Source organism: Formica exsecta, unplaced genomic scaffold (assembly GCF_003651465.1).
Source record: "Formica exsecta isolate Colony F162 unplaced genomic scaffold, ASM365146v1 scaffold443, whole genome shotgun sequence".
NCBI lineage: Eukaryota > Metazoa > Arthropoda > Insecta > Hymenoptera > Formicidae > Formica > Formica exsecta.
Window position 1 is genome coordinate 211185 of NW_021851667.1, and position 11196 is coordinate 222380.

The 11196-nt window shown below is 33.9% G+C and overlaps 4 protein-coding genes across 12 annotated transcripts in view; 1 reads left to right on the forward strand and 3 right to left on the reverse strand.

Moving 5' to 3' along the window:
- LOC115240611 (RNA-binding protein 7) overlaps window positions 1-476 on the reverse strand; it is a 1868-nt gene extending 1392 nt beyond the window's left edge. Inside the window, exon 1 of the mRNA XM_029815861.1 lies at window positions 183-476. Within this exon, the coding sequence (XP_029671721.1) occupies window positions 183-266 (84 nt within the window). The 5' untranslated portion in view covers window positions 267-476. The remainder of the gene's footprint in view (window positions 1-182) is intronic.
- Window positions 477-1563: 1087 nt separating this feature from the next.
- On the reverse strand, window positions 1564-5072 carry LOC115240605 (protein cereblon-like). Of its 8 annotated transcripts, none has more exons than XM_029815848.1 (8): window positions 4636-5072; window positions 4271-4440; window positions 4055-4152; window positions 3576-3920; window positions 3008-3260; window positions 2783-2928; window positions 2495-2691; window positions 1564-2415 (listed from the first exon to the last, which is right to left on the reverse strand). In XM_029815848.1, exons 2-8 carry the CDS (start codon window positions 4404-4406, stop codon window positions 2280-2282), a joined length of 1311 nt encoding a protein of 436 aa, XP_029671708.1. In that variant the 5' UTR covers window positions 4407-4440; window positions 4636-5072; the 3' UTR covers window positions 1564-2279. The 8 variants fall into 8 exon arrangements, with proteins under 8 accessions (XP_029671708.1, XP_029671709.1, XP_029671707.1 ...); XM_029815849.1 differs by having other exon boundaries at window positions 4271-4339; window positions 4632-5072; XM_029815847.1 differs by having other exon boundaries at window positions 4632-5072.
- Window positions 5073-5443: 371 nt separating this feature from the next.
- LOC115240614 (28S ribosomal protein S18c, mitochondrial) lies at window positions 5444-6581 on the reverse strand. Its single transcript, XM_029815864.1, has 3 exons — window positions 6325-6581; window positions 5911-6118; window positions 5444-5809 (listed from the first exon to the last, which is right to left on the reverse strand). Exons 1-3 carry the CDS (start codon window positions 6460-6462, stop codon window positions 5718-5720), a joined length of 438 nt encoding a protein of 145 aa, XP_029671724.1. The 5' UTR covers window positions 6463-6581; the 3' UTR covers window positions 5444-5717.
- Window positions 6582-7798: 1217 nt separating this feature from the next.
- Window positions 7799-11022, forward strand: LOC115240609 (phosphate carrier protein, mitochondrial). 2 transcript variants are annotated; one of them, XM_029815859.1, is made up of 6 exons: window positions 7799-7907; window positions 8007-8183; window positions 9394-9554; window positions 9634-9870; window positions 9966-10262; window positions 10338-11022. In XM_029815859.1, exons 2-6 carry the CDS (start codon window positions 8039-8041, stop codon window positions 10563-10565), a joined length of 1068 nt encoding a protein of 355 aa, XP_029671719.1. In that variant the 5' UTR covers window positions 7799-7907; window positions 8007-8038; the 3' UTR covers window positions 10566-11022. The 2 variants fall into 2 exon arrangements, with proteins under 2 accessions (XP_029671719.1, XP_029671718.1); XM_029815858.1 differs by having other exon boundaries at window positions 7816-7941.
- Window positions 11023-11196: the final 174 nt, after the last annotated feature.

Here is an 11196-nt window from a genome sequence, read left to right on the forward strand (position 1 = left end):
ATATATATATATAATTTATGAATAAATTAATAAAATATGAATAGTTGACAGAATAAGCTAGAGAGAAAGTATTTTTGTCTTTACACAAATGTGAAAAAAATATTGATAGGATATTTATAGAAATTATATATATGTATTTCATTTCTAATATTATTATACGGAGAATATATATATATACTAACTTGTAGAAATAATTCATAGAGAATATCCTCGGTTATTTTTTCGCTTAGATTTCCGCAATAAATTGTGCGTGCGTTCTCATCCATTTTAAAATATAAGCAAAATTTTTTTGCTATTTCTTTATCAACAGATCGAACTATTAGGAATCTCCTTTTATCTTTGCTTCTTTCTCTGTGTCTACTATTTCCATATAAATTTCTAAAAATTATCGTATTATATACTATTTTATACCATATCAGGCTAGAATATTAAAAATTATTACATTCCATTGAGTCATTGAGTAAAGAATAACAAGAGAGAATGTATCGGTAGTGAGTGTAGACTTATCGTGAACGGTAAGTGCCGGTCTACAATAGTGATTTAAGCTCTAAGCCTTAAGAAATTGACCAATCACAATCAAGAATGATGGCATTATGAACAAAAGCATTGTAATCCTAGTGTTAAACTTTAACGGTTCCGGCATAAATTAACAGTTACGGCCTGCATAAACCAGCCTTAATACATCATCGCAGCCATCATGAGCGTCCACTTTTTTCGACGTTTTTCAGGGCCGTGTACAGCCACTTGTTGCCTTAGGCCAATATTACATTTGTCGTACGACAAACTTTTTAAGTATATTGATTGGCTGCAAAATAGAAACTTTCTTGAATCTCTAGACAAAGTTTCAAATCGAACTTGAGATCTGACTCGACTCGACCCAGAGTCGGGTAGAGTCAAGAAATCGAATACGCTATTATATAAAACTCATATAGATTTTTTATTCTGTCCATTAATATATACATTTTATTACTAATTTTTGAGAATAAATTAAATTACTTGTATAATTGTAATAAATCCAATAGATAAGGATGTACACACAATTTTCATGTACATTTTTTATAATACCTGTAGCGGAATTCAGTAACTTGTTATCGACAGTTTTCGGTATCGTTAACTAGCGACAGCCAATGGCAAGGACAATTCTGGTAAAAAGCGCAATTCTCATAGGCTATCGCTCGCTAACGACAACGATAATCGTCGCTAAGATGTTTAGAGAATCCTGCTACTGTACAAATCATGTTTAACGATTTGCATCTCTCTCTGTTTATCTCAATTGCACAAAGGACAAAGAAAAATTTGAACATTATGGATAGAATAATAAAATTTCAACAGATTAATCAAAAAATAGAACTACTATAAAGAGATGAAACAATATGTTTTTTCTTATACAAGATACTAAAGACAAAATTAGACATAAAATAATGAACAATATGAAAGATATTTTACTTGTTTTCTAGTTATATAGTTTCTGCAATATCTGCATATTAAAAAATAATATTTTATATAATTTTTAATTAATGCAAATAGAAAGATTGTTGGCTGATCAACTCCCTTGCAACAGCCTTAACCATTCAATATATACATAAAGTTTTTTGTATTATAACTCATAATTACTATTGATATAATAATTATTTTTTGCATATATAATTTTTATAAATTGCTCATGTCCAAGCGTATTATAATTAAATTAGAGATAGAACAAAACTCATGCACTGCATACTGGGTGTCATAAAAATGTTTTAATATTTATTTGGATAAATTCCTAAGAAAATTTTTGGAAAGAATGCATTGTATCACGATTTGTAATCAAGAATAATATAAGCTAACATTTAATATATATTATGCTTTATCTATCTTTATTTCTATAAAATCTTTCAAGTTTACTAGCTGTCACTTAAATTTTTTTTTTAATTGCATATCGATCATGGTATGTAAAATAAGTTTCATCTATTCTAAGATCTCCCATTTTATTGTTAGATTTTTCTCTATCCTAAATCGGATATTTTCCTCTAAACTAAATTTTCCCTTTTGCGCTGCTCTTCCATTAATCGTATTTGCCACATGGTCATACATTAGAGTGAATACACGAATGAAAAATAGAATACAGTCATTCCCATTCTGCTCATATGCTATTAAAATAAGATTATAAACTGAGAAAAAATCTTAAAATAAGAGAAATTAACTATATCAAACATGATACATCTGTTAAAAATACTCATCTAGTAAATTATAAAAACATTTATGACACCCAATATAGATTAAACATGTATATCTTTGTTTTATTTTTTCTTCTTATTCTTCAAACTCCTGCGTGTCAGACCCCAAAATGTTTTGGGCCTTAAATTATGCACTGCTGTAAACTTCCAACCGACGTGATGATGACAGCCTTTACAGATAGCTATTGTCCAAGCATATCTAAAATTACGCGCACAATTATTAACAATGAAATCTAAACTTCACGCATTTCCGATGAACGGGAACATTGCAACTTTACCCTGGAAACCAACTGTATTCAGTCGAAGGAGCCGCATCACTGAGCATAACTCCTTGAACGTGGTAAAAAGTTATAGTCTCGTGTATAACACCGCCGGGATTGACATAAGTACCCTGCGGACCTTCCTTATTCATCGGAAACATGTGTGACTGTCTTCCGATAAAGGATTCGCAATTAACGCACACGTAGATTTTATCCTTTAAATAACAGTTTGATATTAAACAATGCAAACATTATCTCGTCAAGTACTTATATAGATATGTATATAATGTTTTGTTTTATATATACCTCCATAAGATACTTTAATTCTCTTTGCAATCGAGAAATTGCGCAATCGTAACTTAATAATATAAGTCTCTCATCATGATCCATTAGAATATTTTGTGCGACCCAGAAGGATAAATCTATAGGATCTTTAGGTATACTACCACCTCCTATAAAATACAATTTTTATACAATAAAAACGTTGAGTGAATCTACATATATATTTTTATTTATACAATTGCAACTTACTAGTTTCAAGAAACTGAAGATGCTGACGTATTCTAAAGGAGAGTCTTATAGGATCGTACTGCCTATAGACCCAAGCTGGCCAAGCAGTCACCGCGGCATCCAAGTTCTCTACTTTCTCCTGTTTCTTCATGTCTTCCTCCAAATCAGAAAAAACTCTCAAGCGATCTAATGAGGCCAAGCGTTGGTCCAAAAACGGTGGCCCAAGTGTTATCTCTGGTAACACTTTAACATTGGCCGAAATTTTATTGTGATCCTGATTATAATATCAAAATCTTATAAGCAAATTATGATAAATACAGTAAATTGTAAAGATGTGTGATATAAGTATGATATCTATATCTGAGATTAAAACTCCTGATCTCTTACTGCAGTTGTATTGAATTATATCATTAGAAAGGTTAAATCATATAAATTTTTTTATTGTGAAATATATGAAAATAAGTTAATTTTTTAATACTATAATACTCTATAAAAAACGTCTTTAATTTCTCTCTATAAGATATAATTTTCTTATATTTCTCAAACAATTATTGTTGCAAATTTTTATGTCACTCATGTTAAAACTGACCTGCGTAATAATACGTAATATCTTAAAGCGCTGCCTTCCTTTAGCTTTTAAGCGAAATTCTCGCCGACCATGATCCATCCATATACCTCCATCTGTGTATTCGTAAATCTCAGCTGTTGTTCCTATTCGTTCCATCTCAGGATGACCATAACACACAACACCAAAAGTACGATCATTTTGTATGCAATTTTGCAACATATCTATAGTCTGTGCGCCAAAAACTGTCATAGGTAATGTTTGACCAGGAAATAGTACAGATTGTTTTATCAACAGTGGTAGATTCATATAAATGCCATCATCCAGTATTGTTCTTCCCCTTACTTCTTCTAAATTTTGTCCTAAATACTAAATAAAAGATATATACATATATATAAAATTCATAATTATCTTGTAGAAAATTATGTTTTATTAGTTATAGAAACCAATTAAATATTGCGTTAATTTTTTATACTTTTAAATATCAGAAAGCACACACTTACAGAATGTGTCGCCGGTAATGTCACATCAAATGTGTTCTCCGTAGGCACCGGTATGTCCTCCATATTGGGCTCTACGTATCGCCTATGAGCTGGTAGATCTACAAATATATCATGGCATACTTTTAATAAAATATACATATATATTTCTGTTTGTTGTTTTATGAGTCAGGGAAAGAAGTGAATCCATTAAGATGCGGAAAATACTAGAGAATATACCTAGTTCGAGCGTGCTTACATCTGACGAACTTTCAAAATCCTCGTCTGGACTACTATGCGGATAAACTTCTGCAAAGCAGTTTAACTTCAATATTGGGCACTTGAACAGTCTTACGCACAGTTGCGTCAATGTCATTTTTGTATCTATTTATCATAGATTAAGCTATAATCTAAAAAGTGACAGCAAATATAAACGAGGATTTTACTACAACCGACCCTTGTACTACTACTTGACGCGTTCATTTAAAATTGAAAATATAAATACGCGATATATATATATATATACTCTCTGTGTAACCTTACACGATATATTTTATAGCGTATCGCGCGCCAAATAGGTAATCTCGATCAAAAAACATACCTACTGTGGAACGCTCGTCGAAATCGCTTTCCTCGCTGTCATAATCCTCGTCAATATCCATTATTGTTTATTAAATTATGATGAAAATCAAAAATCCGTTCAATTTAAGTGTAAGCAAACTATGCATGTATCCTTCTCTGACGTCAGGAGAAAGCAGGCAGAGGGTAGAGGTGTGTTGGAGGAGAAACACAGAACAATAAACAACAAAGCACAGAGCGAAAATTACCAGTGATATAGAATGCTCCGTATAAATCTTTTTATTTTATTAAGATTCGTTATTATTTATCACTATTATTTTCCTCCTACTACAAATCAATAAAAATCGTTGCCAAACGATTAGCAATTATCCAGTAATGATGAATATAGTCTTGAAGCGAAATAACGATCGATTCGCGAACTCCCGCCTGTATTTGAAAACGCCATCTGCCATCATCCATTTTAGCTGCTTCTATTAACATAATTTTTAACAAAAAAATTTGTTTAAATTAAAATTTAACTTTTATTTAAATTTCGGAAATAATAAAACGTGAAATGTTATATTTTTTTTAATGTTAAACACAAAATTTATTGAAATTTTGAGAAGAGTAATATTGAAACACATTTGTACTTAGATTTTTTCAATATTCTATCATAGTTGAAATACCATGAATACTGTTCTATAAGGCTGCGTTTGGAAACATCACTCGTGTGCACACGAGCGTCGTTCTATCTTTGTTTAACTTTTGGTACATAACAAAGAACGACGCTCGTGTGCACACGGATGATGTTTCCGAACGCAGCCTAAGTTTTGTTAATGATAAATACAAATCTTCTTTATTTAGATAAGATAAGAGTTTATTAAAATAATTCATAGTTGTTACATTTATTCAAGTACTTACAATTAAGAGATTAAGGTTGATAATACATTTATCAAAAATTTGTGTGAGGTTTGCCAAATGTACAAATTAACTATTAGATAGAGAATTTTTAGGATTCCAATAGTTTCTTGGCAATCAATCAGTACATTTTACAAATGTAATGGCCTTCTAATTTCATGATAACACTAATTTTTTTTTTGAATCTATATATAATTCTGTTATTACTCATCTAATATTTATGCGGCCTAAATGGATGATTTGGATCAAATAGTTGGGGATCTTTGACATACTTTGGTTCTTTGGTCCAGTAAGCCATTAAACCTATAATGTAAAGATGTATATTAATAATTTCTTTTAAGTCTTTCTCTCTTTCTTCCTCTTTGGATCCTATTAAATACAAAAATACATGAGTATTCAAGCACCTGCAGATTGAGCTTTTATAATTTCTTCTTCTATCCTCTTCTGTTTATGTTCGCACAATCCAGTTATGTGTCTTTCGTATATTCTGCCAGTGTATCGACTTTGAAATTGAGAAAGCAATCTCACATTTTTGTAATCTGGTTCAATATTCAATCTGCACAAGATACATTGTTGTTTTTCCTTTATAAAAGGGTTTTGAATTTTTATGGGCTACAAATATAAGAAAAACAAATATGTAGTAGTGCAATAATTATATTCATGAATTAAAAATAGATCAGATAATTAAGTAATATGAGAATAAAATGTGACAATACACACACATATTGGAATAAATAATTTGACGTAAAAATATACATTGCGTTGTGTGTTTATAAGCAATACACAAGATATATTATGATACAATCACTTTGATTTACCATGTCATTTTCCACCGCTACATTAATCTCTACAGAGCTGTCGGCAGAGCTTTTACTTATAGTTCGAAGATACGATCTATAGAAATTGCTAGCGATTCTTATCATCGCGATTCTTTGCAAAGCAGAAGTAGAAATCATTTCGCGCAAGTGCTTGTGTAACACGAGTACAACTCGTGAACATAACCTTCAAATATTAAGATCGCTAATCTGCCGATATGACCAGGATTATCAACATTACGCATGGAAATCACATGGGGTCCGTTCCACTTAATGACCGCAATGCTCACGGTATCATTTCATCTTTGTTGTTCACCGAAAGTTAAACAAAGACAGATGATGTTCGCGAGCGTTGCGATCGTTAAGGTGCCTTTACATGGCAGCGTCAAGCGTCGAGCGTCTGCGTAGAAAATTGCGCAGAATCTAATTTCAGCCTAGAATCTATCTCTTTTAAATTCTGCGCATTTTTCTGCGCAGACGCTTAATGCTGCCATGTAAAGGCACCTTTAAGTGGAACGCGCCCATTGGGTGCGTTCAACTTAACAACCGCAACGCTCACGGTATCATTTCATCCTTGTTGTTCACCGAAAATTAAACAAAGACAGACGATGCTCGCGAGCGTTGCAGTCGTTAAGGTGCCTTTACATGGCAGCATTAAGCGTCGAGCGTCTGCAATGCGCAGAATTTTTAGGAGACAAGTTTCAAGGCTCACTTGCCTTTTAGGGCACAAATCGCAAGGAAAGTTTCTTGTAGTTATATCTTCCTCGCGAGCATGTTTTAATCTGTTATGTCTGAGTAATTGGCAGGATGTTTTAAAACTTTTGTTACAGATGTCACACTTTAAATTATCCGTTGTTGGTATAATGACTTGAGTTCTCTTTTGTCCATTCTCATCCTCCGATATTATCAAAGATATAGTTACAGTATTGTCTTCATTATCAAAATCTTGAAGCGATGTCGGTGATACCGTATTACTGGTTGTCTAGTAAATTTGTAAATAGAATGTAAATAGAATGAAATGACAATTTCCCTTTAATATGTGTGAAATGTATATTAGATCCGTACCTGTTTATTAGAAATAGATTTAATATCCGAATCAGGTAAAATGTAAGTGTCATCTTCAATTGTATCGCTGTTTTGTTGAGATTTTGATTGCAATTCTTTACCAGTATGATCGTCGCTAGTTTCAGCAATCGCATAATTTCCATCCTCGGTCAAATACACTGGCTGCAAAATTCCACTAGCATCCTTAAAGTACAACTGACCATCCTCGTCCTCGTGTAAAAATATTTGATCCTATGCAAAGATAGAGGTATTTATGATATATTTATTTGTAACATTTGGCTGTTAACTTTTTAACTAGGGGGCCAATCGAGACGAAGATTTCTTTATTCTGATTGGTCAATCAAACGCTACTCTACTCCAAGAAGTAAATTTTGGAACGCAATCCAAGAAGTTAGTTGCAAAGAACAAATTTGCACGCGCATCGCGCATCGCGCATCCTCTGCCTTGCTCTGCCTCTACCCTCGACCCTCTGCCACTCTTTCGCGGGTTTCTCGGTGGCGAGAATCATTCCTTTGGAACAGGTGCCGTACTTTGATGTAGTGCCCTTTAGTAAATGTAAATCGTATATACCTAATACGATCTAATTCGAACTGTCATTAATTTTAAATGCTTCTGTTCAGGTGCAAGCGCGAGTTCAAGTCGCGTGATCACGATGTTGTCTTGGGTGCAGGAGGCAGCGAAAATGAGTCCATTCTCGTCGCCGTTTACGCAAGCCAAGTGTCAGGCGTTAAAGGACGATGGAACACGACCGCTCGTTCCGAATCGTAACATCGTCGCCGCCTCCGTCGAGGAGGGTGGTCAGTAACTATCTCTCATCTCCGATTCTTTTCATATAAAACCAACGATCGAGAGATTCTCCCTTTGATCGGTTAATCGAGAGGTTATACCTCTTTCGTACAATTTTTCTGTTTAACGTTACAAAGAATATATCTTATTCGTAATGGCTGGGAACGGTTGGAAACGGCTGCTTATAAATGCCGAAAATATTGTATTCGATATTTATATGTTGAGATATATATATATATAAATTTATATGTGATAAGACCGCCCGCCATTTATTATCTGACATTCTGATCGTGTCGCGTTACATAACTCAAAATTACCGAAATATTGTGAACGTCGGGATTCAATTGTCAAAATTCGATTTTCAAAGTTACTTATCGATATTATATTTGTGCTATACAATTCTCAGAGCTTGTAAATTTAACAATAGCAAGATATAATTTCTCTCATTAATATTAGACATATTCTGTCCTTTAGGATATCTCTCGATCGGTTATGATACATTAATTATATAACTGTTATCTCGGTACATTTGTATAGAAGAGCCAACGGTAAAATCTCGCGTTTTTGAAATTCAAATGGACATTCGAATATATATATATATATATATACGATCGCATCACACACGATGCGTGTACATCGTTTATATTTTATTTAATTTTACTATTGAAGAAAACTGCAAATTATATAATTCACAAATGACAAATCCTCAAGAGATGTCATAAAGACATAATCCGTCCAAGTTAAATGGATGCAAGCCGCGAGTTGCATAAGGCGCGGCCATCTTGTCATATATCGGCACGTTATAAAACGTGCTTCTCTTAGCCTTGGACATGATGAGGGCTACGTAAAAATAAATCCAATTCGTTGTATGTTGACCGTGACCGAGAAACATCATGTCAAGAGGAGGATGTCTTTTTTTTCGTAGATCAAGAATGAGGGGCGAATCGGCTCGAATTTTGAATGCATGCCAGAGGAACTTTAGTACCTCGGTAATTTGATCAGCTGATCGAACAATGCCTTTGAAACATTTGTGTTCTCTAAACATTTGTATCTCTAATATTCAGAGATTTTCTGAAATGCACCTTAGAATATTAAAATCTTAAATCTTTAAACGCGTCGATGCTATTTATTGATTCACAATTAATGATATACCGTTAAAAAAAAAAATGTTTTCTAATGCGGAAAATAAAAATTAATATGATGTATCTTGTATATTTACAGATAGCTGCGAATTTGGGTCGAACCAATATTTCTTGTTATGCGGTCTCGGGGGCATTTTGTCTTGCGGTATCACTCATACCGGCATCACTCCCTTAGATTTAGTCAAATGCCGAATTCAAGTGGACCCTGCAAAATATAAATCAGTGTTCAATGGATTTCGGGTAATTCTTATTCTGAATATGCTAATTTTTTGTAGATTTCTATAAATAAAATATTTATCATAAATCTTGTTGATTGTAGGTAACACTTGCTGAAGACGGCACCCGGGGATTGGTGAAAGGCTGGGCGCCCACCTTTTTCGGCTATTCTATTCAGGGAATGTTTAAATTTGGTCTCTACGAGGTTTTCAAAGTTCAGTATGCAGCAATGGCCGGTGAAGAACTATCTTATGAATACAGAACCTCGTTGTATTTGATATCATCAGCTTCCGCGGAATTCTTCGCGGATATTGGTTTAGCGCCGTTTGAAGCTGCTAAGGTAACAAATAGCTCGATGTCTTTTTTTAAATTGTTGTAGACTATTCCATATCTTATCATTTAGTCTGTTTTATGCAATGGGACTTTAAATTGTAGGTCAGGATACAAACTATGCCCGGATATGCTAACACTTTGCGACAAGCATTGCCGAAGATGTACGCAGATGAGGGTCTTACCAGTTTCTATAAGGGTCTAGTACCACTGTGGTTGCGTCAAATCCCTTACACAATGATGAAATTTGCCTGCTTCGAGCGCACTGTCGAACTTCTGTATAAATATGTAGTACCTAAGCCTAGAGCAGAGTGCAGTAAAGGCGAACAACTAATAGTCACTTTCGCGGCTGGATATATCGCTGGTGTATTTTGCGCCATTGTATCTCACCCTGCTGATACGGTAAATTTTATTTACATAATTGCACAAGTTTTCTTCATATTTCAGATTTATTAAATATATAAATGTCTGTATCAGGTGGTATCAAAATTGAACCAAGAGAAGGGAGCGTCCGCGGGCGATGTCCTGAGGAAACTCGGCTTTGGCGGCGTGTGGAAGGGCCTGGGACCGAGGATTGTGATGATCGGTACCCTGACTGCAGCGCAATGGTTCATCTACGACGCCGTTAAGGTCTGGTTGCGCATGCCCCGCCCGCCGCCACCCGAGATGCCAGAGACTCTTAAGAAAAAATACGGGCTGGCATAAACGCCAGAAGACAACGCGTTCCGATTGGATTGTCACATTTAGAAAAGAAAACATATAAAGCAATTTCAATTTGATCTTTGTGACGTACCATTGTTGAACAATGTGTCTCGCCACTTATTCTCGAGTATTTATTTTATGACATACAATGCAGCATCAACAGGCAACACTGCCGCAGATTACTAGAAAAAATAATCGTGTCTTACAAATAGGAAATGTATAGAATGCTAATTATACCGGCTCTATAATTATAAAAGGCACAGTAAATCTAACCTTTGCGACAGTTACAGCAAGTTATTCAGAGTAACTAGAAACTGTCACATTGTACATAGGGTGATCGCTATAAATAAACAGGACGATTGCTCAATTATATGTTATATTGCTTAATATTTCTTCTTCCAATACACAACAATACTTATGATACATGTAACCATCAAAATGTGATGTAACAAAAAAAAAATATATATATATATATTAGCGGTTTTCAAAATTGCAATAAAATTTTTAAGTATACTGTAAGTACAAACAAGTTAGATAGAATATCTTTTGTGAAGTACATTTGTATCACTGTCTTCAATACAATCTACAAATATCATGCTGTTCAAATATAGCCTGCGGTCGGGAAGACGCTAGA

Coding starts and splice junctions, on each gene's coding strand:
- LOC115240605 (XM_029815848.1), bottom strand. CDS start 4,406: ATGACATTGACGCAACTGTGCGTAAGACTGTTCAAGTGCCCAATATTG. Junction 2,929..3,007: donor TCTTCAGTTTCTTGAAACTA/GTAAGTTGCAAT, acceptor TGTATTTTATAG/GAGGTGGTAGTATACCTAAA. Junction 2,692..2,782: donor AATTAAAGTATCTTATGGAG/GTATATATAAAA, acceptor TGTTATTTAAAG/GATAAAATCTACGTGTGCGT.
- LOC115240614 (XM_029815864.1), bottom strand. CDS start 6,462: ATGATTTCTACTTCTGCTTTGCAAAGAATCGCGATGATAAGAATCGCT. Junction 6,119..6,324: donor TAGCGGTGGAAAATGACATG/GTAAATCAAAGT, acceptor TTATATTTGTAG/CCCATAAAAATTCAAAACCC. Junction 5,810..5,910: donor TATAAAAGCTCAATCTGCAG/GTGCTTGAATAC, acceptor TTTACATTATAG/GTTTAATGGCTTACTGGACC.
- LOC115240609 (XM_029815859.1), top strand. CDS start 8,039: ATGTTGTCTTGGGTGCAGGAGGCAGCGAAAATGAGTCCATTCTCGTCG. Junction 8,184..9,393: donor CGCCTCCGTCGAGGAGGGTG/GTCAGTAACTAT, acceptor GTATATTTACAG/ATAGCTGCGAATTTGGGTCG. Junction 10,263..10,337: donor TATCTCACCCTGCTGATACG/GTAAATTTTATT, acceptor TGTCTGTATCAG/GTGGTATCAAAATTGAACCA.